This window comes from Nuphar pumila, chromosome 12 (assembly GCF_984573655.1).
Source record: "Nuphar pumila chromosome 12, dmNupPumi1.hap1.1, whole genome shotgun sequence".
NCBI lineage: Eukaryota > Viridiplantae > Streptophyta > Magnoliopsida > Nymphaeales > Nymphaeaceae > Nuphar > Nuphar pumila.
In genome coordinates, this window is record NC_143260.1 from 36,019,367 (window position 1) to 36,044,204 (window position 24,838).

Genomic DNA, 24,838 nt, shown 5'->3' on the forward strand with positions numbered 1-24,838 from the left:
ACCTCAAAGGTTTTATCAACTGAAGGCCATCCAATGTGAAGTAAGAGACGAGGTCTTTTTTATAATTAAAAAGAAAATGGAGGCCATGATCTATTGTTAGACCTTCCTCGAACCTACATCGAGTAGGTCCCATGGTTTTGCAACCACAAGGTCAGGAAACCATGGACGTTTTTGTTTCGACTTTTCACCATCCTACGACCACTAGGTCCCATGATTAATACAACTCACTAGCTCCTGAACTCAAAAGATCAGAAGTCAAAACCAGTTGCCCCATGACCGGTCAACTGATCCAAGCCGGCTAATCGTATTACCAAACAAATCTTTTTAATTTTCTTCAATTTCTATAAGCCTTGCTAACTAAGGGTCAACGTATCACGCGTAAAATGAAAAAATAAAAATAAAATTAGAGGAAATAATCAGTAATATGAAAATCATAACCAAAAGAACTCCAAGAAACACAATGTACAAGAAGAAGACGGGACACCAATCCTGCTCCCAATCCCTCCTATGAAATTGGGAATTTGGAATTATTCTCTCTCTCTCTCTCTCTCACAGCAGACTATAAGTCTATAATCCTATATATTACATAATCAAATACACACAGTCTCCCTCTCTCTCTCTAGATTAAGTAGCACACATTGCTAGGCTTGTTGCCTCGGGCGCTTCACAATGAGAACCGCGCACTTTGCTTTTTGGGCACAGTGATCACTTACGCTCCCTAGGAAAGCCCTGCAATGCATTTCCAACCAACCATTGTCAACAAAACTATCACCAACCAAAACCAGCAAAAATCCCACATATGCACGCACAACGTTGTCAAAACACACACACACACACACACACACATATATATATATATATATATATATATATATAGAGAGAGAGAGAGAGTTGGATTTGCGGAAAAAAAGAATTAGGGGTGGAACGCCGGTAATGCTGTGGGTGGAAAATGCACATTTAGCGGCGGTTGCGACCTCCACTAAATGTGCATTCTACAAAACAAAACACGCTGCAGATAGCAATCCGACAACTGTGGACGACTTGCTCGTCCACTGTTACCAGCTTATATATGTATATATATATAGAGAGAGAGAGAGTCACTAGAATATGAGAACTAATGTGTGAACAGGATTTTTTGTTCTTTTCTCTTCAATCTAACCGTGCAGATGTGATTTACATGCCTGGTTTTATAAGAACCTGCTCTTGAATCATCCGATTTTGATGCATAAACGATATTTTTTAAGGCTTTAAAATCAATGACTCATAATCTTCATAAATATTCAAGCATTCAAAAATCACATCTTTTCATTGAAAAGAGACGATCCAATGGTTGATTCCTAGCAAATACACCATGACAAGCACATTCACATGGTTGGATTTGCAAAAAAAATGTTAAAATGCTCATATTTCTAGTTATCATATTATAATGACTCTCTCTCTCTCTCTCTCTCTCTATATATATATATATATATATAAGAGAGAGAGAAATGGGTAGGTGCCTGATGTTTTTTTGCCTACAGCATGCCTACCGAGCTTGGATGGGGGTTTTCAGGTTGTTTTTTAAAAAACCTGACCTTACAGATGTGTTCTGCACATAGATTTGCCAGAAAATCACACTTGGATCATGTTTTTTTAGGGGAAAAATGAATTTTTAAGCATTGAATATTTTTTAAAATTGTAGACCATTGATTTTTTAATTTTATAAAAACCTAACTTGAGTGTTAGAATCGGGTGATCCAAAAGTCTGTATGGTCAGATTTTAGAAAAAAATAGAAACAATCTTTCCAAAGCTCGGTAGACACAAAAAAATGTCAGGCACCTACCCATCACTATATATATATATATATATATATATATATATAGCCACTAGAACACGAGAACTAATGTGTGAACTGCGATTTTCATGGATTTTTTGTTTTTTTCTCTTGAATTTCTCATGTTTGATTTTATAAGAACCCGCTCTTGAATCATCCCATTTCGATGCATAAAGGAGATTTTTTTAAGGCTTTTTAGTTCATAAATATTCAAGCATTCAAAATTCACATTTTTTCATAAAAAATAGATGATCCAATGGTTGATTCCTAGCAAATTCACCATGCCAAGCACATCCTCAGAGTTGAATTTGCAAAAAAAAAATGTTGGAAATGCCAGCCAATATTTCTAGTTCGCATATTCTAACAACTCTCTCTTTCTCTCTCTCTCTCTCTCTATAATCACTAGAATATTAGAACTGAAAATATGAAAACTAATCTGTGAACCGCTATTTTCATGGAATTTTTGTTGTTTTCTCTTGAATCTAACTCTTTCTATTTGGTTTTATAAGAACCCGCTCTTGAATCGTCCAATTTTGCTGCATAAACGAGACTTTTTAAGGCTTTAAAATCAATGGCTTCATAAATATTCAAGCATTCAAAAATCATACTTTTTTCATCGAAAATACACGATCCAATGGTTGATTCCTAGCAAAATCACCATGCCAAGCACATCCACATGGTTGGATTTGTAAAAAGTGTTGGAAATGCCCATATTTCTAGTTCTCATATTCTAGTTCTATTTCAATTCTCATATTCTAGTGACTCCATATTTCTAGTTCTCATTGGATTGTGTATTTTCGATGTAAAAATGTGATTTTTGAATGCTTTAATATTTATGAAGCCATTGATTTAAAAGAAAAAAATCTTGTTTATGCATCAAAATCAGATGATTCATGAGCGAGTTCTTATAAAACCTAGCATGCATATCACATCCGTACGGTTAGATTCAAGAGAAAAGAACAAAAAATAAATGAAAATTGTGGTTCACACATTAGTTCTCATATTCTAGTGACTCTCTCTCTCTCTCTCTCTCTCTCTCTCTCTCTCTCTCTCTCTCTATATATATATATATATATATATATATATATATATATATATATATATATATATATATATATGTATCACATTGTGGCCATGCTTGGTGAACTAAAGAGACAACACAAAACATACCTCTTGATGGCTCCATAACCATGGCTTCCAACCACCAACATGTCAGCACCAACCTTGTCAACCATCTCACATATCACATCCCTGGCATCCCCACGCTCCACTATCCCTTCCACCTTCACCTGACCAACCAAACCAAACAACCCGTCATTTCTTTACTCCCAAAATGCAATCCAGATGGATTTATGCAAAAAAGGTGTAAGATCAGTGTCTCATGCCATGCTATGCCAATCTTATTAGCCCATTTTCTTATAAGAATAAGTCTGTTTAGTTTTGTGAGTAAAAATATATAGCAACATTCAATTTAAAAGAGTTTTTAAAGAACCCCTCAACCTCAAAGTTGGTGTCCATAAAAATCAGCACTTTAATAAAGTTGGGTGTTGAAAACAAGGGAGGGCAATAAAATAGGGGAAAGAGAAAAAACAACAATTTATATCATCATGTGGGAACGGGGATTGTGCTGCCTCTTTTTTTTGTTAGGCCACGTTAGGACCCTCCGAAAATAATAGTTTTAAGTGTTTTATGCTAGATCTAAACTGATAGATGTGTTTATCGTTGCTTATGTATTAAGAAACAAGTTCTGTTTAGAATTGATTTGATGTAAAAATGTGAAGATTTTATCATCAAATTTTAATACAATATCAACTATTGATTTTTTCACTTCTTTAAAATACACATCTAAGCATAAAGATACTTAATCAAAAACATGTTTTTTAAAGACTATACCGAGCTTTTTAATGCTTTGCTTCTTGGTTGGCCCCTCATCTTTGGATATGGAGACACAGCTCCAAGGCTATGATAAACGCATCTAATTAACGGTTCAAATATAACATAAAACACTTAAAACTATAATTTTTGGAGGGTCCTGATCGTGACCTAACGAAAAAAAAGGCAGCACAATTCATACATACATGGAGAAGGTTTTTGCACAAAGCTTTGGCACTATCCATCACTGAGGACGCCACTTCATTTCCATGTCGCTCGATAATTGCAGCCATCTCTGGCGAAAACATCCCTGGAGGGCATCAAAATCAACAGCAAAACCATCAACAACCTCTACCTATTTCCCGGGCCAATTTCGTCATTGAAAAAATCTACCTGAGTTCCTGACCAAGTTGCGCAGAGACTCTGCATTCTCAAACAGGACCAACATCAGCCTTTTTATCTCATTCCTTTCCTCTCTTTTTTTTTTTGGAAAATACCCCCAAAAAACCCTCCTCCAGATTTTCCTACGTTGGTGCTTGGATAGCAAACACATACTTATTCAGAAACCAGGATAAGGTGGGATATTGCATTGTGCTTCATAATGGGGATATCCCAACTTATCCAAATTACCTGGATAAGTAGCTATTATCCAAACACACCTTAACAGAACATTTCATTTTTGAAAACACCATAAAAAACACAAAAACTCACCAAATTGTTCTAAATATCCAGAAACCCAGGATAAGTTGGGATATTGCATTGTGCTTCACAATGGCGGTATCCCAACTTATCCAATTTACCTGGATATGGGTATATCCAAACACGACCAACAGAACACTTGTATTATTGAAAACACCAAGAAGCATAAAAATTCCCCAGATTGTTCTAAATATCCAGAAACCCGGGATAAGTTGGGATATTGCATTGTGCTTCACAATGGCGATATCCCAACTTATCCAATTTACCTGGATAAATGGGTATATTCCCAACACACCCAACAGAACATTTGTATTATTGAAAACACAGAGAAACAAGAAACACCCCCCCCCCCAAAGGTTTTTCCAATTTATCCAGAAACCCGGGGGATAAGTTGGGATATTGCATTATGCTTCACAATGGAGATATCCCAACTTATCCAATTGGATAAATAGGTATATCCCAACACACCCAACAGAACACTTGTATTATTTAAAACACCAAAAAACAAGAAACAAAAAACACCTCCAGATTTTTCCAATTTATCCAGAAACCCGGGATAAGTTGGGATACTGCATTGTGCTTCATAATAACGATATCCCAACTTATCCAATTTACCTGGATAAGTGAGCATATCCAAACACACCTTAACATAACACTTACATTGTTGAAAACACCCTCCCAGATTTTTCCAAAGCATCCGGAAACCCGGGATAAGTTGGGATATTGCCACTGCAATATCCCAACTTATCCAATTTATCTGGATAAGTTGTCATATCCAAACACACATTAACAAAGCACCCACGGGAGCCTTTCCAAACTGAAGGGATAAAGGGACGTTCTGGAATCAACAGGTTTCCTACTTTCCCTGCTCTTGACATTGAATTGAATTCCCAGGAACTGGAATTCCTACCATCGAAACCCCAAACTTGGATATTTCCAAACGCGTTTTACTGTTGCAGTACTTCCACAATATCCAGGATTTAATATTCCCACCCGGTCGGACTCCCAAAACCTGAAAACTCAGAGCATTTCTCGAATTTTCCGGAAACATAATTTCCAGATAAATCTGTGTACCAATTCCAGAGCCCAAATTCCGGACTACGGAAGACGAAGCCCTGTGCAAAAGACATAAAAAGCCCTCCAGATTCTCCAAAATGACAGATACGTACCTCTTCCATCAAGGGCGGTGTAAGCCGGGGGAGGCGGCCTGGCGTACAAGAGGACGAGAGTAATTTTGGAATTTCGAGCTTCAGCGTCGGAGACCAGGTTTTCTAGGCACCAAGAGAGCGCGTGCTTGCTCTCCTGGCTCTCGTCGACGGCCACCATGATCTTCTTCTCCTTCACGCTAGCACCAGCCATCGGGAAACCAGATACCACTGTGAGTTATTGCCTGAAAACCGGTAATCTTGGTGGGAAAAGACGATAATTGATTGGATCCCTCTGTTGGTGGGTGTCTTTGGAGGAAAAGAGTGTTGCGACTGATTTTATAGGGATCGAAGACCAAACGTGGTTTCTGGTTTTATGAGTAGCACTGGTTTTGGGTCGCGGTTTTGCAGAAGGATCTTTATGGGTTTCGGATATGCATCACGTACGCTTACAAGTCATGGTGGCAAATTTATAATAAATAAAGCGCCTGTAGAAGGTGGGTAATTTACACATAGGAGCTTCAGTTTTGTGAGTATTTAAGATTGGGCTAAACATTTTGAAAACTTTCTACTCTGACGGTCTAAGTTACTGTTTATTCGACTAACTGTAGCTGACTCTAAGTGAAGATGTTGAATGGGTGCAACTTTTCAAAGCCAAGTATAAGCTGACTCATTGGCTCCACGAACCAATGTGAAGCAGATCGGGTTTGGCTTAGCCCAATCTTAAAATGCATAAATGCTTGACTGAAATTAGGGGTTAATGAGAGAATAGCAAGTTGTCATGCAACTAATTAGGTAAATAATAAAAATTATAAAAAATGATTTTTATGAATGAATAAAAAAAACACATTTTTTTGGTGATAAAAACATAATTATTGCTTTTAAAATGAGATATTTATGCTTCTAACAAAAAAATCATGAGAATTGAAAATATCACAAAAAATTGCCGTTTTTAACTTTCAGGTAATTTCTCACTATATTTTCACGAGATTTTTTCATAAATCTAACGATATTTGTCACTATGGTCCCTTCTTCCTTTGTAACGACTGAGCTCACCCTTATCTCAATGGAACACATTTACAGTTTTTCAAAAAAAAAAAAGAAGACTATAACTGATTCTTAAGAAAAGTAATGTTTTATTATAAAGGTTTGCAAACGCCTTTGGATCTTTTTGACACAGGCTATTTGGATCCAATCATGTTCGGGCTCAGCTCATTTACCATTGGATTGAGCTCGTGGCTCGGCTCGTCCCTAAATGAAATAGGCTGAACACCAGCTGGGTCGTGTAAAAACATTTCATGTTATTTATACATGATATATATATATATAGTTCATATTTTAAATACATAGTTTTCATTCATTTTTCTCTTTTTATATATATTTTATGCATTCTTTTGTTAGGGATGCTTGCTATTGTGATGCATTTTTTTATTTGTTAGGGATTTGAAGCCAGTTGTGAAGCTAGATTTGTTTTCTCATGTGCCCTGTGCGCGAAGGTCGCAAGCATGGGCTAGGGAAGTCCTAAGCCAAGTAGGCCTAGTCTTGGTTGACCGCTCCGCATCCGTGTGTCTCAAGGAGCATACACTGGAGCTGATGGATCTCCAAACCGGTCCTATAAGGGTCCCACCGGACGCACCCCTTGCCCCCAGGGACAATGTTGTCAGTATCGGCCTGTATGGTCCGATACTTATTGACAGAAAACCGATTCGATACTAACCTGAATCAGCTATTTTTTAATAAAAGTAAAAAATGCTTAAAATTTAATTTTTAATATTATTTTAATGATTTCAACACGTGTCACATTCTGATTGACACAAAATATTTTTTAATTAATTTTTGTTCACTTGAGAATCAGTATCGGCCGATTCACCTGAATTGTTGGCCAAACGATTCAAGGCCGATCTGCAGTGAATTCTGGATCTTGCTAGCCAGAATTAGTGCATGGTTTTAATCTGTTGAGCTCAGCAAATTGACAATGACATGCTCAAACTACCAGCCTTTGACAATCTATGCTTTAAATTTTGTTGAATCAGATAATTTACGAGGTACAAATTCATGATCAAAATACAAGTTGCTGAATCTTGCTGGCACCATGGTCTCTACAAGAAGAGGAATCCACGAAACAAATCCAACTTGAATTGCTTTATGAACCAATTGTCCCTCATTTCAGTTGGATAGTTTCATCTGATTACCAAACACTAAAAGTTCACAAGATTGAAACTGACCTGCTAGAGATAGACTATAATTAGGGATGGGACAAGGTCTCCACCCCCACCCTGTCTCAAAATCCTACCCTCCATCCCCACCTTCATTCTCGCACGGGTTTTAATTTTAACCTTCATCCCCACCTCCATCCCTGTTTCATGTCCTCCATCCCCGGTCCAAATGGGACGAGGCAGAGCGGGGCCTGTAACGACCCCAACTCATACTCCTTGAAAATGCAGATTTGTTTTTAGATGATGGATGCATTTGTATGGAATATCTATCACATGCTTTCATGGGTCTCCTAACTAAACAATACATGAATGTAAAGGATATGAAATAACAACTGAATCATATGTGTTTAGATTTATAATTGCACGCAAACAACCTTAATTCAACATCCTTTTATATTTATCTAAATTAATCTACAACATGATCCATCTATATTAGATGTAAGAGTATCAAAGCATATGACATTTAACTTAGTAAATATCCACAAACGTGGCTGACTTGGTTATACTAAATATGACGTTTTATGATGTCATTCTGGGTATGGACTGGTTGTCCAGACATAATGTTAGAAAGTTATCTTAGAGCATCCCGATTTGTCTGGGCTGTTATACCATTCGACGAGACCGGCAAACGAGGTAAAGATCGTCTCAGCTTTGAAGATCTTCAAGTACCACAAACAAGGTTGTATGGTGTTCTTAGTCAGTGTGTCCGCGCAGGGCAGTCAGGCGACACCGTTGAAACAACTAGACGTTGTTTGCGAGTTCTCGAATGTCTTTCTTGAGGACTTATCAGGTTTGCTACCGCATCGAGAGATCGAGTTCTCGATCGAGCTAGTGCCTGGTACAACACCAGTTTCTTGAGCTCTATATCAAATGGCACATGTAAAGTTGGTGGAGCTGAAAAAGCAGTTGCAGAAGCTTATTGACAAAGGCTTTATAAGGTCAAGTGTATCTTCCTAAGGTGCACCGACCCTCTTTGTCAAGAAGAAGGATGGATCAATGCGACTTTATATTGATTACCGCATGTTAAACCAAGTAACGGTGAAGAACAAGTACCCATTGCCTAGGATCGATAATTTGTTCGATCAACTGAGAAAGGCAAAGGTGTTTTCAAAAATTAATCTTCGTTCTGGAAACCATCAGTTAAGAATCAAGTCGGAGGATATTCCGAAGACCGTGTCTAGATACGGGTATTATTAGTTCTTGGTGATATTTTTTGGACTCACCAATGCCTCTGCAGCGTTTATGGACCTTATAAATCAGGTCTTTAGTTTGTGGCTGAATTCCTTTATCATCGTGTTCAGCGATAACATTCTTATATACTCTGAGAGTGTGGAAGAACATCAAGAGCATCTACGGATCGTACTGCAAACACTGAGAAAATATCAACACTATGCTAAGTTCTCAAAGTGTGAGTTCTAGATTGATAGGGTGATGTTTTTCAGCCACGTGATATCCAAGATGGGCATGGAGGTTGATCCAGCCAAAGTGGAGGTTGTGTTGTCTTGGGGGCAGCCGAAGACAGTGCTTGATATCAGGAGTTTTTTGAGATTGGAGGGCTACTGCCATCGATTCATCCAAGACTTCTCGCGTATAGCTACCCCGATGACTCGACTATTGCAGAAATGAGTAAAGTTCGAGTGGTCACCTCGATGGGAGGATAGCTTCTAGAAGCTGAAGAAGAGGCTGATCACGACACCAGTTTTAATGTTGCCTTCTAGGATAGGCAGTTTCGTTGTTTACAGCGATGCTTCGGGGATCGAACTGAGTTGTGTCCTTATGCAGCACAGAAAGGTCATAGTGTATGCTTCTCGATAGCTAAAGGTGCACGAGAAGAATTACCCCACACATGACTTAGAGTTAGTGGTAGTGGTATTCGCGTTGAAAATATGACACCACTATTTTTATGGGAAACAGTTTGAGGTCATATATGATCACAAGAGCCTCAAGGACATATTCACTTAACGTGATTTGAATTTGAAGCAACATAGGTGGTTGGAGTTCCTGAAGGATTACGACTTCTCCATCACTTACCGTCCTAGTAAGGCGAATGTGGTGACAGATGCACTTAGTAGAAAGACGTCAGTCACAATAGCTAGTTTGATTAGACAAAGTTAGGATCTAGTCGAGGAGTTTGTCAGATGACAGCCTTTTGTTGATGACTCTAGATGCATCCTTTGTGTTGGAATGCAGGCACAGCCAGAGATAATAGAATGGATCGAGGAGCTTCAGGCAACTAATCCAGATTTTGAGAGGTTATGCGTGAGTACCCAGAAGCCAGAGGTGCAGTTTCGTCGAGCAGGGGACAGGACCATCATGTTTGGAGACAGGTGGTGGGTCCCAAAGGTGTCGTGGGAGGAGCTGATGAGCAAAGCCCACCGGTCTACATATTCTGTTCACCCTAGTTCTACCAAGATGTTCAAAGATCTTCAGAAAACCTATTGGTGAAATGGGATGAAGCAGAACATTGTTGAGTTCGTGTCCCGGTGTTTCACCTGTCAGCAGGTGAAGATCGAGCACCAGAGACCTGATGAACTTCTGCAGCTACTTGAGATCCTAGAGTGGAAATGAGATGATATCTCGATGGATTTCATCATAGGGTTGCCTAAGACCCGACGATAGCGCGAAGCCATTTGGGTGATAGTGGATCGTTTAACGAAGAGTGACCACTTTCTTCTGATCAGAATCAATCAGAGCTTGGTCGATCTCTATGTGGATGAGATCGTTAGACTTCATGGGGTGCTACGTTCGATAGTGTCAGATCGAGATTCGTGTTTCATGTCTTAATTCTGACATTAGTTGCAGAAGGCCTTAAGCACTACGTTGAAGTTCAACACAACTTTTCATCCACAGACAAATGGGCAGTCGGAGCGTACGATCCATACGTTTAAGGATATGTTGAGAGTGTGTGTTTTGGATTGGGCAGGCAATTGGGACAAACATGTGAAGCTTGCAGAGTTTTCATACAACAAGAACTTTTGTGCCAATATTGGTATGACCCCATATGAAGCTCTGTACGGTCGACCATGTAGATCTCCCGTGTGCTGGGATGAGGTTGGAGTGAGAGCTGTGGAGTCTCAAGAAATCATCCAGCATTATGCGGACCAGGTGTGTTTGATCCGATAGAGGTTGGTCGTAGCGCAGAGCAAGCAGAAGAGCTATGTCGATCAGTGATGTAGAGAGCTTAGTTTTACGGTAGGTGATCACGTGTTTGTCTAGATCTTGCCTACAAAGAGTGTCAATTGGTTCCGAAAGAAGGAGAAGTTGAGTCCTTGGTATGTCGGACCCTTTGAGGTTCTTAGTCAAGTTGGGGAGACCGCGTACCGAGTGACACTTCCTCCTCAGTTTTTGCAGATCCATGATGTGTTACATGTCTCAATGTAGAGGAAGTATGTACCTGACCCCTCACATGTGATTCACTATGAAGCGATCAAGGTATAACCTAACTTAACGATGGAGGAGAGACCTGTTGAGAATATGGATTGTCAGGAGAAGATATTGCAGAGTAGGATGATTTCGTTCGTGAAAGTATACTGGCAGCATCACGGCTTAGATGAGTGCACTTGGGAACCTAAGGCGGATATGCGTCAACACTACCTACACTTATTCAGTACTTTCTAATTTCGAGGATGAAATTCTTTTAAGGGTATAGGGATGTAATATCATGCATTTCCATACTTAATCATTTTTATATTTTGTCAAAAATTTGGCTAATTTTGGGAGAAAAATCATTTGAGGCTCGATTTTTAGACTGATGTCTTTGAGTCTGGGCTTGGCCCAGGTCCCATTGACAAGGTCATAACGAGCCAATCGAAGCGAGATAAAGAGTTTTATTTTTTACTTTTAAATTCAAGCGAAATTTAGGTTATTTTTGGGCAAAATTCAGAATTTGATATTCGTGTAATATGTCGTTGGATGCATCTCAGAATTCTTAGTGCAACGATACTTTACTTTCCTGAATCTGAGTTCTGGTTGGCTTGAAAATCACAGTTTTTAAAAAATTGAGCAGTTTATCGAAATGGATCCGAAGTTGGACAGGTTGGATCCGATGCTTATGATCCAAATTAATATGGGTTTGGATCTGATTCAAGACCCACATTAATTTAGGTCTGATCCAGACATCGATCCAATTTCATTTTGGATATGGGTTTAGATTTTTGGATCTAGATTTGGATCAAAATCTATGTCCAAAAACATTGTACCTTTAAATTTAGTTTAAAGCTTTAAAATAAAGTTAGTTAGGGTTAAAAAGACTCCTTGAGTAATTAAACTAACTTTGGAAATTCAAAATTTATTTAATTAATTACTAAATAATTAATAATTAATTGATTATTAAATTAAATTTTATTAATTCTGAAAATTGGGTTTAGGATTGAGTATGACTTCTTAAAAGAGTCCTACCTACCTAAGAAGCCCCAAAAGGAATTAAGAAAGACTTCTAAAGGATTTAGAAAGTTTTGAAGAAGAAAAAAAAAGTCAACATGGGAATTTTTAAAATTTTGAAAACTAGAGAATAAGAGAGTTTCACATATTGGAAACTCTCCTTATCCAACCCTTTTAGAGAGGGCTAGAGAAGGGGGGCGTCACCCTCTCTCACTCTCTTTATATAAAAAAAAAGAGAGAAGGGAAAGAAAGGAAAAGAAAGAAAGAGGGGAAGAGGAGAGAGAGAGAGGAAAAGAAGAGGAAAGAGAGGAAGGAGGAAGAAGAAAAAGAAGGATCTTCTCCAGCTACCCAACTTTTATTTTCTTGTTCTCTTTCAATCATTACAAAGGTATGGGTCTCCTCTCTTGATTCGGATGAGGTATTGAATATGGGTGAGATTTCCATGAAATATTTTTGCTGAAAATCTATATAATATGAGAAAATATGGATGGATCATGTTGTAGTTTAATTTAGATATATATAAAAAGATGTTGAATTAAGGTTGTTTACATGCAATCATAAATCCAAATACGTATGATTCAGTTGTTATTCCATATCCTTTGGATTCATGTATCGTTTAGTTAGGAGACCCATGAAAGCATGTGATAGATATTCCATACGTATGCATCCATCCTCTAAAAAAAAAATTGCATAGTGGTGAATCTGAATATTTGTGGGGCTATTAGTATGGGTATGCTTTCACATGTGTTGTTTAAATATGCATATTATAGGTATTAAAAGTTTATGCTCATGTGTATGCAAGAACACATACATAAGTATATGTTTTGAAAACTCTGTATATGCATCTTCCTTATGTTCATAAGATGTTGCAGGTACACGCATGTTGGGTCATCAAAAAATTTATTATATATATATATATATATATATATTTCGAGGCCTCGAGGTTGGGTCATTGGACCAGTCGAGTTGGGCTCGGCTGGCCAAGTCTGGTCTGACCTGTCAGTGCCTTGACAAGCCTACCAGGTCCAGCTGAATCGGTTCAACTGGCCTGGCTTGGCCTGTTGTTTACACGGGGGCCCAACCGAGAGGGCTCGAGTAGGCAAGCATAAAAAAAAAGCGATTTTAGAATAAAAAATTTTAAAAAGTATTTTTTTTTAGCTTTTGGGGTTATGTCATGCCCTGACAACACACACATAGGCCCAGGTCGGGTCTGTGTATGGGTTGTCAGGCCCAGCCGATAGGGTCAACTGGCTGGCTCGGCCAACTTGAGCTGGCAGGGGTCTGCCAGGCCTAGTCCAGTCTTGGGCAAGACTGGGATAGGCTTGGCAGTCCACTGTCAGGTCTGACCCGACCCAACCAACTAGGGTCGGTTGGGCCTGTTTGATACCCCAGTCGACTGGGTGTAAGTTCTGCAAAAAAAATTTGTTGAAGTGTGAAATATAAATTTTTGAAACAAAGGTTTAAAAATTTAAAGAAAGACTGTTTTGATAGGCGGGTGTCTGTTTGGGTTCGATTGGATCAAGGTTGAACCCTAGTCAATTAAGTTGGCTAAGCTTGAACATGCAACTTTAAGGAAAATCTTATATAAGACTTGATGTAATTTTAAATTTGGAATTTGACTTTTAGTGTGTATTCCAAATTTCCATATCTTAGTTGTGTGCATGTAAGTTGTCTTTCGATATAGGTTATGAATGAAAAGCCTCATGTGTTAGAATCGATGGGTTATGCTTAATCCAATAATGTATAGTTGACTCATGTATATTGGCTTGATTGAATAAATATGTTTTGCACGAATGTAGTTATATGAATGAATGTTCATATTTTTGAATTGAGCACTCATAAATGCAAGCATATAAGTGAATAGTTAGACAAAAGTACATGCACATGATCATTGAACACATGCACATGAATGTTGCAACACATGCACGTTGTTAATTTGACATATATATTTGCATTAAAGGAAAGTATTCATTTGTCACTATCATATGAATTGAATATGAACATGCTTATAAGTAATCTTGTTTTATGTGCATAGGTTGAAATTTGTAAATATGAATGGGTGTTTAGGAAGCATGTGATTTACTACATATATTGCACGTTGCTATGATTTTTACATATGGTGCATTGGCGATCAAAATGAATCATCGTGGGTCAGGTGGACCTCGAACCTTGATTTGCTCTTTCTTTCTTTATTTTAAATGCATCACAAAAATTACATTAATATATTGCATTGTTCAATGCTTTTCTGAGGGCAGTGGTCTCGTGATGGTTCTCGTGAGGGAATATGAGAGCTTTTGCCTTTGTTTGCATGCTGAATTATAAATTAAAGAAATAGGATAATAATAATCAAATAAAAATAAAAGAACAATGTAATATACGTTCTGAGATCTCCCGTCAAAAGAATGAGAATCTTAGAGTTTCAGTTTTGGGGGACGACGAGGATACAAAAACTCCATATGCATTAATGATTACCCCGAAACCGATATTGAGGTTCTTTCTCTTGGCCATGATTTTAAGGAGAGTTTGCCACTTTACCTGAGGGTGGTGTGTAGACACAGCTGTTATTTTGGTATACCAAGAAAGTGACACTATAAGATGTTGATGTCCTTAGTGTCCCAACATTAAATATGAAGGTCTAATATTCCGAAGGTGATTCAGTCGAGGACTAAGTTTAGAACTTAGTAATAAAATACAAGTTGTGTGCTAAGTTACCGTGAGAACCATACTTGACCTCAAAAAGTTTTACCTGTTTTGTGTATCTGCGGACAACAGTAATAAAAAGAGAAACTTAATTGTATGCATTTAATATGAACATGCATATAAAAAAAAGAAACTCTAATAAAAGATAATAATTTACTCATACATTGCACTGAATAAATGCATACTTCTGATATGCATTAGATCATGAATATTTACTTATGATATATGGATGAATGCATGAAATATGTTTTCTTTCGCATAATAGCATGTTTTTAATGCTTAGTTAATGTTCCCTGATGATATAAGATGTTTTCTCTTATTTAGTAATTGTTTAAATAATAACTCTGATACATCTCTTACAATTACTATTTAAACACTCTTTCTTTCATAATTAATAAATAATGAGTTGCTGTGGTTTGGAGTGATAAATATAAGATCCTTTATGGTGTGTTTGGTTATCCAATTGGGAGTTGAACTGTAAAGGCCTTGGATCTCTGAGATTATTTCTGTAATTATTTTAAAAAAAATTCTGCATTTTTAAGGGATATGTGTTGGGATCGTTACAGGTTTGGTATCAGAGCCTCAAACCTATAATTAGGGGTGGCAAAATCTGACCCAACCCACCAACTCGACCCGCCAACCCGCTTTTTAGCCGGGTTAGGGTTTGGCTTAAACGAATTTGTGTCGTAAACGGGTCGACCTACCTAACTCGTTTATTAAACGGGTCGTGTTCGTGTTAGGGGTATGCCAACCCGCCAACCCGTTTGACTCGTTTAATAAACGGGTTAGGCGGGAATGATTAAATCCGCAACCCATTTGTAATTCAAACTGGTAATCGTGTCGACCAATTTTAAATATACACGACACTTTTAAATATTTAAAACCCGTCCTGCAAAGGTGACAAGACTTAAGAGCAATAGCATTAAATGTGAGAGAGAGAAAGAGGTGAAAAGTTAATCAGTAGACTTAAGAGCAATAACATTAAATGTTCTCATATAAAAAAATGAGTTAGTTTTTGTTTAGCATCAAATTAAGCTAAAAGTATAACTCTTTTTAATTTCTTCTTACTTAAAATAACCCCCCTTCTTATTTCCTGTATACAACATCTTTTAACAGAGAGATATAATCGTGTCGTGTTGACCCGACCCGTTTATTAAATAGGTTAACCATGTCGTGTTGGGTTACCCATTTAATAAATGGGTCGTGTTCGTGTTTGCCACATCCGACCTGTTTAATAAACGGATCGTGTTCGTGTTGAGGTATTCTGACCCGCCAACCCGACCTGATTGCCACTCCTACCTGACCCTAACTTTTATTTGAGATCGTCAGACTTCATACCACCACCACTTTCATGTGAAGCTCTGATACAAAACCTGTAACAACCCCAACTCATACCTGCGAAAAAGTGACAATTTTTTTTTAAACAAGTGCATAAACATTCTTAGAGACCTGAGGTCTTACAGTTAAAACACAACCACCACCACAAGGGATCTTATACTTATCTTTCATACCAATCCAAACTATACTTTATTTATTCCAATATATATAGTTTGAAACATATATAAATAAACTGTAAATAAAGAAAAAAGAAGAGTCATGTTGTCCAAAAGAATCTGTCAGGCAATCGTGTAGTCCTCTCATGACTCCTCTCAAAAGCAAGTCACCCCACTAGGCATCTGAGGCTATGAAAAACACAAAAGTAAGGTGTGTTGATATATGTTTTATCACTGATTGCATTATATCAAACCTTATATATGCCAGTGACTACATTCTCTCTAGTTGATATATGACTCATACTAATTGAATTTATCACGACAGCAGGGTGTACAATGAGGTCGTTACAGGTTTAGTATCAGAGCCAGGTTTTCATCTTGGGACCTGTGGGTTATGGGCTCATCACGCTTCCGCTGTGCACCGTTTGTACATGTAATATCACACATTTTCAAGGGGTATGAGTTGGGGTCGTTACAGGTTAAGCATTAAAGATATGCTATTATGCGAAAGAAAATACATTTCATGCATTCATCCATATATCATAAGTAAATATTCATATTTACTCTAAGATCCATGGTTAAAACCAATGAATTTCCATCTCTTTCAAAATCTGGTTTGAGAATACATTTATATATAAGTATATGTACATATATATATATATGTGCTGATATATATATATATATATATAGATATATATATATATATATATATATATATATATATATATATATATATATATATATATATTGGATGAGTCATCGATCTACAGTGTGAGTATTTTTTAGTTAGTTTCTAAGCAAGATCAATCCCATGTTAAACGAAAAATCATGCTTTGGATTTACATTAAAAGGGGTGTATTAAGGTTGCACGTTCTTTTTTGCTCTTTTGAATCCTTTGGAGTCTTGAATGCAAAAAAAAATGGCATTCAATACACACATAAAAATTTTCAGAATATGTGTGAATGTAATTTGATTCATGTTAAGGTTAGAATTGCTCTTATGCTTTGATTGATTCTTATACATGCTAAGAACGAGATTCTTTCACATGTCTTGACCCGTTATGACACATGTTAGCAATATGTTATTGCAATATTGTTTCAGCTGCATAAGCATACACGTGATAAATATATTTTTGGCTTATACAAACTGTTATGTATTGATCACATGTTCAATGAGATTGATTCATAAATGTTCACAAGCTTAGTTGAATTGATTCAGGATTAAAAGCATACATTGGTTCACATGTTTACTTGGATTGGTTTATAGATGGAAGCATGCTTTGGGTATGGTTATGTGAATGCATATATTTGAATTTGAATACATGCTTAAAGATATACTAATTTGCATACATGAATATTCATTTACGAAGTATGTGATTTATTTCATATACGGCATGTTATGGTTTTTGCATATGGTGCATCGATGATCGAAAGAAATCATCATGAGTTTGGTGGGCCTCGAGCTTTGGATTGCTCCCTCTTTATTTATTTTAAATGCATCACAAAAATTATATTTAATAGTTTGCACTCTATTGCACCGTTCTATGCTTTTTTGTAGGTGGTAGTCCCGTGATGGTTCTCGTAGGATAATATGTGAGCTTTTGCCTTGGTTTACACGCTAAATTATAAATTAAAGAAATAAAATAGTAACAATCAAATATAAATAAAAGAATAGTATATTATACGTTATGAGATCTCTCGTCAAAAGAATAAGAATCTTAGAGTTTCAGTTTTAGGAAAATCACGAGGATACAAAAACTCTGTGTACTTTATTGATTACCCTTGAACCCGATATTAAAGTTCTTTTTTTTTACACAGTTTTAGGGAGAGTCTGTCACTTTACCTCAGGGTGATATGTAGAGACAGTTGTTGTTTTGGTATACCAAGAAAGTGACACTATTGAATATGGAGGTCCTTAGTGTCCCGACAGTAGATGTGGAGGTCTAATGTTCTGAACAAGATTTGATCGAGGGTTAAGTTTGGAACTCAGTAATAAAATACAACTTGTGTGTTAAGTTATTCTGGGAACCATACTTGACCTCGAGAAATTTTACCTGTTTGGTGTACTTGTGGGCAACCATAATAAAAAGATGAACTTAATTGTGTGCATTCAATAGGAACATGCATATGAAAAGAAAACTCTAATAAAAGATAATAATTTACTCATGCATTACATTCAAGTTATGCATATTTCTGCTATGCATTAGATCATGCATATTTACTTATGATATATGGATGAATGAATAAAATATATTTTTTTCGCATAATAACATATCTTTAATGCTTAGTTAATGTTCCCTATTGATATAAGATATTTCCTCTTATTTAGCAATTGTTTCATGTCACTTACATGATTGCCTAAATTATGAAACTGTCATAAATGCATTTTCTCTAAATTATTATATAAATTCTTATCTATATTCTTTATACTTATTTATTTTATTAGAGATATTCGTATACAGAATTTACTCAAATTTCTGATACCCCTACTTTTATGATTTTCGCAGCTGCAACGGATCAGTGAAGTGACTCATTTCTGAGAAAGCTACAAGTGTTACACTTTTACTAGACAATTTTTTAAGGGGGCAGCGTGACTCAATTTTTCTTTTTTACTTTTATGTCATTTAAATAACTCTAATATGTCTCTTGCAATTATTGTTTAAATACTCTTTCTTTCATAATTAATAAATAATGAGTTGCTATAGTTTTGGGTGATAAATGTAAGATCCATTATAGTGTGTTTGGTGATCCAGTTGGAAGTGAAACTGTAAAGGCCCTGGATCTCTGAGATTATTTTCGTAATTAATTTTTTTTAAAAAAATACATTTTCAAGAAGTATGAGTTGGGGTCGTTACAGGTTTGGTATCAGAGCCTCAAACCTGTAATGACCCCAACTTTTATTTGACATTGTTAGACTTCATACCACCACCACTTTCATATGAAGCTCTAATACCAAACCTGTAGCAACCTCAACTCATATCAGTAAAAAAGTTGCACATTTTTTTTAACAAGTTCGGAAACATTCTCATAGACTTGAGGCCTTACAGTTAAAACACAACCACCACCACAGAGGATCTTATATACATCTTTCATACCAAACCAAACCAAACTTTATTTATTCAAATGCATATAGTTTGAAACATAAGTAAATAAATTATAAATAAAGCAAAAAGAAGAGTCACGCTGTCCAAAAAAATCTGTCAGGCAATCGTGTAGTCCGCTCATGACTCTTATCAAAAGCAAGTCACCCCACTAGGCATTTGTGGCTGCGAAAAACACAAAAAGTAAGGTATCAGAATCAGTGTTGTTAGAGGCAAATGCCTTGGTACCTGAAGCATACACCTTAGAGGTGAAGCACAAGGAACCGAGGCGCTGTAGGGAAGCATTTGCAGGCTCAAAGTGCATGCTTCATATGGGTAAAGCGCATGCCTCACATCGAGGCGCTCTTCGCTTCTAAGGCGTACATGCTTAAACCCTCATCGCTCAAACTCCTGTCGATCAAAACCTTGTCACCCAGCGATCAAGAACTATCCAAACTTGTCAATCAAACCTCATCGCTTAAACCCCTGGCGGCCAAAACCTATGAAATTCTACGGCATGGCGATCTTCTTTTAGGTATGGGAGTCATCCTTCTCCGTGATTGAGGGTTTTGAGGAAGGTGGTAAAGATACCAGGTGGATATAGGAGAAGGTAAGAGGGATTTGAGAAAGATGGTTCACACACAACTAGGTTTGATAAGGGTGACGGTGGTTTGGTGATGGAGGAGCAATACTGGGCAGAGAGGGTGCAACGAGGAACTTGGGAAAAAAGGGATTTCTCTCTCTCTCTCTCTCTCTCTCTCTCTCTCTCTCTCTCTCTCTGGCGGATGTCTCCAGTAATGGTGGTCCATGGAGGAAGTCTGGTGTGAGCCTCCGACAGTGGATCTCTCTCTCTCAGGTGAGAGACGATCTCTAGCAGAGGTCTCTCTCCTACGATGGTGGCTTCGGCCCGAAGAGCGAGAGAGAGTAGCGGACAAACCCTTCTTTTATTTTCTTGCACTCTCCCTTATTATCGTTAAGCTTTCCTTTGTACTGTTGGGCGACACCGCCTCACCCGATCGCTTTCTCAAGTGGGGTGTAAGTGGGTCGGATCCAAATCAGATATCAGATCCAATAGAAGCTACTTCCAGCAAATATAATACTTAAAATATGCACATTCTACAGGTGAGTCTGTACTCGGATCCGAGTAGGAAGTGTTGATATCATATTCAAATTCGAATCTGATCTAATATTTCTTAAAAAAGACCATACTTGGATCCGATAAGGATTACATAAACCAAACCAGATAAAATAATATTTTTTTACATTGAAAATTGTGGATGGAACTCGGGATGGATCTGATTTTGGTATAAAATTTCATAAACCATATTGAACTTCATCGGTCTGACCTGAATAGTTAATCAGACTCATTTCTTTGTTACCAAACCTTGACCCTATCAAATTCAGAACGGGTCCAAATTGGGTCATACCCAACCCATAGCATGGTCAAAATAGTAAGAATCAGCTAATTGACTATTGAATTATGATTTTTTAAAGTAAAATACGATTTTATAAGAGTTGAAACTTTGTTACATTATAAGATGTTGCTTTAACCTTTGTAAAAACTTACATACATGTTAGAATAACAAGATCCAAACACTGATTTCTATCATGGTCTAGTTTTATACAATAGTTGAGGAATTAACTTATTTTATATTAATTATGCATTTAAACTCTATTATTACAACAAAAATTCTATGCATAGAAGGTATTTCTAGAACAAGTCGATTTGGAGATGGCCCCAAATGTATTCAATATGATTTCATGATTATAGATATAACTTGTTTTATCTTGCACTATGAGTCTAACTTAATTGTGCTTTACATGTGCATGCATATACGAAAATGAATAATATGAATTAATTATAGGAAAGTAGTATTTATTTTATATTATCGTTTATTAGTAGTTCTTATTTAAAATTTTTATTATTTTATTAATATTATATATTTTATTATTTTGATCATAAAGCTTACTCTTCAACGCCTTGAGGCTTACACCTCGCTTCATAACAGGCCCAATGTCTCGCTTCGCCCTATCGCATTTAACAACCTTGGTTAGAATTCAAAGAATCCTGCGTATGAATCCCTCTAATAAAACAAATAAGTAAAAAGAATATAAATAAGATTCATGCAATATTTTAGAGAGATACAATTATGACAAATTTATAATTCAATTAACCATTCATGCAATAGATAACAATTATTAAACATGAGGGAACAATTTAATAAACAATAGAGACCACAAGTTTTAGCAATAAAGATATTTAACATGCATTAGGAAACAAATATCAAGCATTCACCACTATATTACAGTTAAGGAAAAAAGAAAATATGCATGATCTAATACGTAGCAAGAATATGAATGATTTCAATGTAATGCATGAATAAATTATTACTATTTTTTATCAGAGTTTTCTTTTCTTATGCATGTCTCTATTAGGATGCATACACATTTAAGTTCCTCTTTTTATTATTACAATTGCTCGTAGATACTTAAAATGGGTAAGAATTCTTGAGGTCAAGTAGGGTTTTCAAGGTCACTTAGTAAACAAGTTGTATTTTATTACTTAGTTTCAAACTTAGTCCTCGTTCAATATCAGAAAATTACATTATTCATCAGAACATTAGAAATTAACATCTAATGTCGGGCCACTAAAGATATCAACATCCACAAGTGTCACTTTCTTGGTATATCAAAACAATAGTTGTGTCTACACACCACCCCCTGGTAAAGTGGTGGACTCTTCCTAAAACCGTGGTCAGGAGAAAAAACATCAATATCGGGTTTAAGAGAAACAACAACGCACACGAAGTTTTAGTATCCTCACAGTCTCTAAACCGCAAAGCCCAAGATTACCTTTTCGCTTAAGGAACATTAATTATATTGTTCTCTTTTTTATCTTGTTAATATCAATTCTATAAATTTGTAAATCAACATGCAAACATAAGCTCACAAATCAGCATGCGCAACACTTCATGGTCTACCACCCATGGCAACAATATAATAGTGCAATTAAAACCATAATATCAAATATGATCTTTTCAATGCATAAGCAGTAAAGCAATGAGCACACCGGCCCAAGGCATCCCACAACCCATGATGATCCACTTTGATCACCCACACATTCATATGCAAAAATCATTAGGAATATGCCAATATATTCTTTTCATATCGCATGCTTTTCAATGCACAATCATGCATGTTCATTCAGAGATGTGCATGAAACAACAATATTAAAATGCATGTATTCACTTTTTTAATGCATGTGTTTACATGATCATGCCCAATGCATACTTTCATTCATGAACCAATTCAAATATACATGAGAACCAATGCATGTTTTTATTCATGAATCATTTCAATTAAAGCATGTAAACACTCATGCAAATATTTACGTACATTAACATATATTTACTTAGTTAAATATGTTTTAAATAAATGCATGAAATGTGATTTTTTTTCGCATAATAGTATGTTTTTAATGCTTAGTTAATGTTTCCTGCTGATATAAGATGTTTCCTCTTATTTAGCAATTGTTTCATGTCACTTATATGATTGCCTAAATTATGAAATTGTCATAAATGTATTTTTTTTAATTATTTTATGAATTTTTATATGTATTCTTTATGCTCATTTATTTTATTAAATGGATTTGTATACCGAATTTACTCAGATTTCTGATACCCCTATTTTACGATTTTCGCAATCGCGGGAGATCAGTGAAGTGACTCATTTTTTGGAGAGTTACGAGTGCCATACTATTGCTAGACAATTTTTACAAAGGGGCAATGTGACTCAGTTTTTTTTTTACTTTTATGTTATTTAAATAACTTTGATATGTCTCTTGTAATTACTGTTTAAACACTCTTTCTTTCATAATTAATAAATAATGAGTTTTTATGGTTTAGGGTGATAAATGTAAGATCCCTTGTGGTGTGTTTGGTTATCCAATTAAGAATAGAACTGTAAAGGTTCTCGATCTCTGAGATTATTTTCGCAATTATTTTTTAAAAAAAATATGCATTTTCAAAGGGTATGAGTTGGGGTCGTTATAGGTTTGGTATCAGAGTCTCAAACATGTAACGACCACAACTTTTATTTGAGATTGTTAGACTTCATACTACCACCACTTTCATGTGAAACTCTGATACCAAACCTGTAACGACTATAATTCATACCCGTGAAAAAGTGACATTTTTTTTAAACAAGTGCAGAAACATTCCCAATGACCTGGGGCGTTACAGTTAAAATACAACCACCACAAGGGATCTTATACTGATCTTTCATATCAAAGCAAACCAAACTTTATTTATTTCAATGCATATAGTTTGAAACATAAGTAAATTAATTATAAATAAAGAAAAAAAAGAGTCACGTTGTCCAGAAGAATATGTCAGGCAATCATGTAGTCCCATCATGACTTCTCTCAAAAGCAAGCCACCCCACTAGGCATCTGAGGCTACAAAAAATACAAAAAGTATGGTGTCAGAATCCAAAGAATCCTGTGTATGAATCCCTCTAATAAAACAAATAAGTAAAAAAATATAAATAAGATTTGTGCAATATTTTAAAAGGATACAATTATAATAAATTCATATTTCGATTAACCATTCATGCAATAGAGAACAATTATTAAGCATAAGAAAATAATTTAATAAATAATAGAGACCACAAATTTTAGCAATAAAGACATTTAACATGCATTAAAGAACAAATATCAAGCATTCATCAATTTATTATAGTTAAGAGAATAAGAAAATATGCATGATCTAATACATAGGAGGAATATGCATGATTTTAGTATAATGCATGAATAAATTATTATTATCTTTTATCAGAGTTTTTTTTTCTTATGCATGTCCCTGTTAGGATGCATACACATTTAAGTTTCTCTTTTTATTATTATCATTGTCCATGGATACACAAAACGGGTAAGAATTCTCGAAGTCTAGTAGGGTTCCCAAGGTAACTTATTTCAGAAAAAATATTGCAGTGATATTGAGTTGGAGAAAAGGTTATACCTTTGCAGAGTATAAGCGAAGTGAAGGAGTAGGACAACCATCTAACATTATGTACATCCACGATATGACCCAACTTCCACAAAATGGATGCTGACATCCAAGAAAACATCATAAATAGTTCAAGCAATGAGGCTATCCTTCTTGACAACCATTCTAGAAAAAATCTTACTCCATGAAATTTGAATAGAATCAATGGACCAACACCCTTCTTTCAAGGAAAGGCTAAGAACCCCGTTCGCCATTTGTGTCTGTGTCTAATTCGAGAATCACAGCTTATTGACCATGAACTTTCAACGAGTGGGAAGTGCCTTGTGCCCGAAGTTTCTTCCGTGTCAGCATACAAGCCAAGCCTTGGGTATGAGTTGGGATCATTGGACTTTAAATATGGATGCCCACTTTCTTTTGATCAAAATGAGTCAAAG

At 36.2% G+C, this 24,838-nt stretch overlaps 2 protein-coding genes across 3 annotated transcripts; one reads left to right on the forward strand and one right to left on the reverse strand.

The window, feature by feature from the left end:
* Positions 1 to 428: 428 nt before the first annotated feature.
* On the reverse strand, positions 429 to 5,940 carry LOC149820687 (universal stress protein PHOS34-like). 2 transcript variants are annotated; one of them, XM_089982515.1, is made up of 5 exons: positions 5,555 to 5,940; positions 4,080 to 4,109; positions 3,893 to 3,996; positions 2,985 to 3,103; positions 429 to 729 (listed from the first exon to the last, which is right to left on the reverse strand). In XM_089982515.1, exons 1-5 carry the CDS (start codon positions 5,742 to 5,744, stop codon positions 642 to 644), a joined length of 531 nt encoding a protein of 176 aa, XP_089838641.1. In that variant the 5' UTR covers positions 5,745 to 5,940; the 3' UTR covers positions 429 to 641. The 2 variants fall into 2 exon arrangements, with proteins under 2 accessions (XP_089838641.1, XP_089838642.1); XM_089982516.1 differs by lacking the exon at positions 4,080 to 4,109 and having other exon boundaries at positions 5,555 to 5,936.
* Positions 5,941 to 8,742: 2,802 nt separating this feature from the next.
* LOC149820688 (uncharacterized) lies at positions 8,743 to 11,127 on the forward strand. The gene is made up of 5 exons (XM_089981844.1): positions 8,743 to 8,933; positions 9,735 to 9,828; positions 9,937 to 10,147; positions 10,670 to 10,851; positions 10,963 to 11,127. Exons 1-5 carry the CDS (start codon positions 8,743 to 8,745, stop codon positions 11,125 to 11,127), a joined length of 843 nt encoding a protein of 280 aa, XP_089837970.1.
* Positions 11,128 to 24,838: the final 13,711 nt, after the last annotated feature.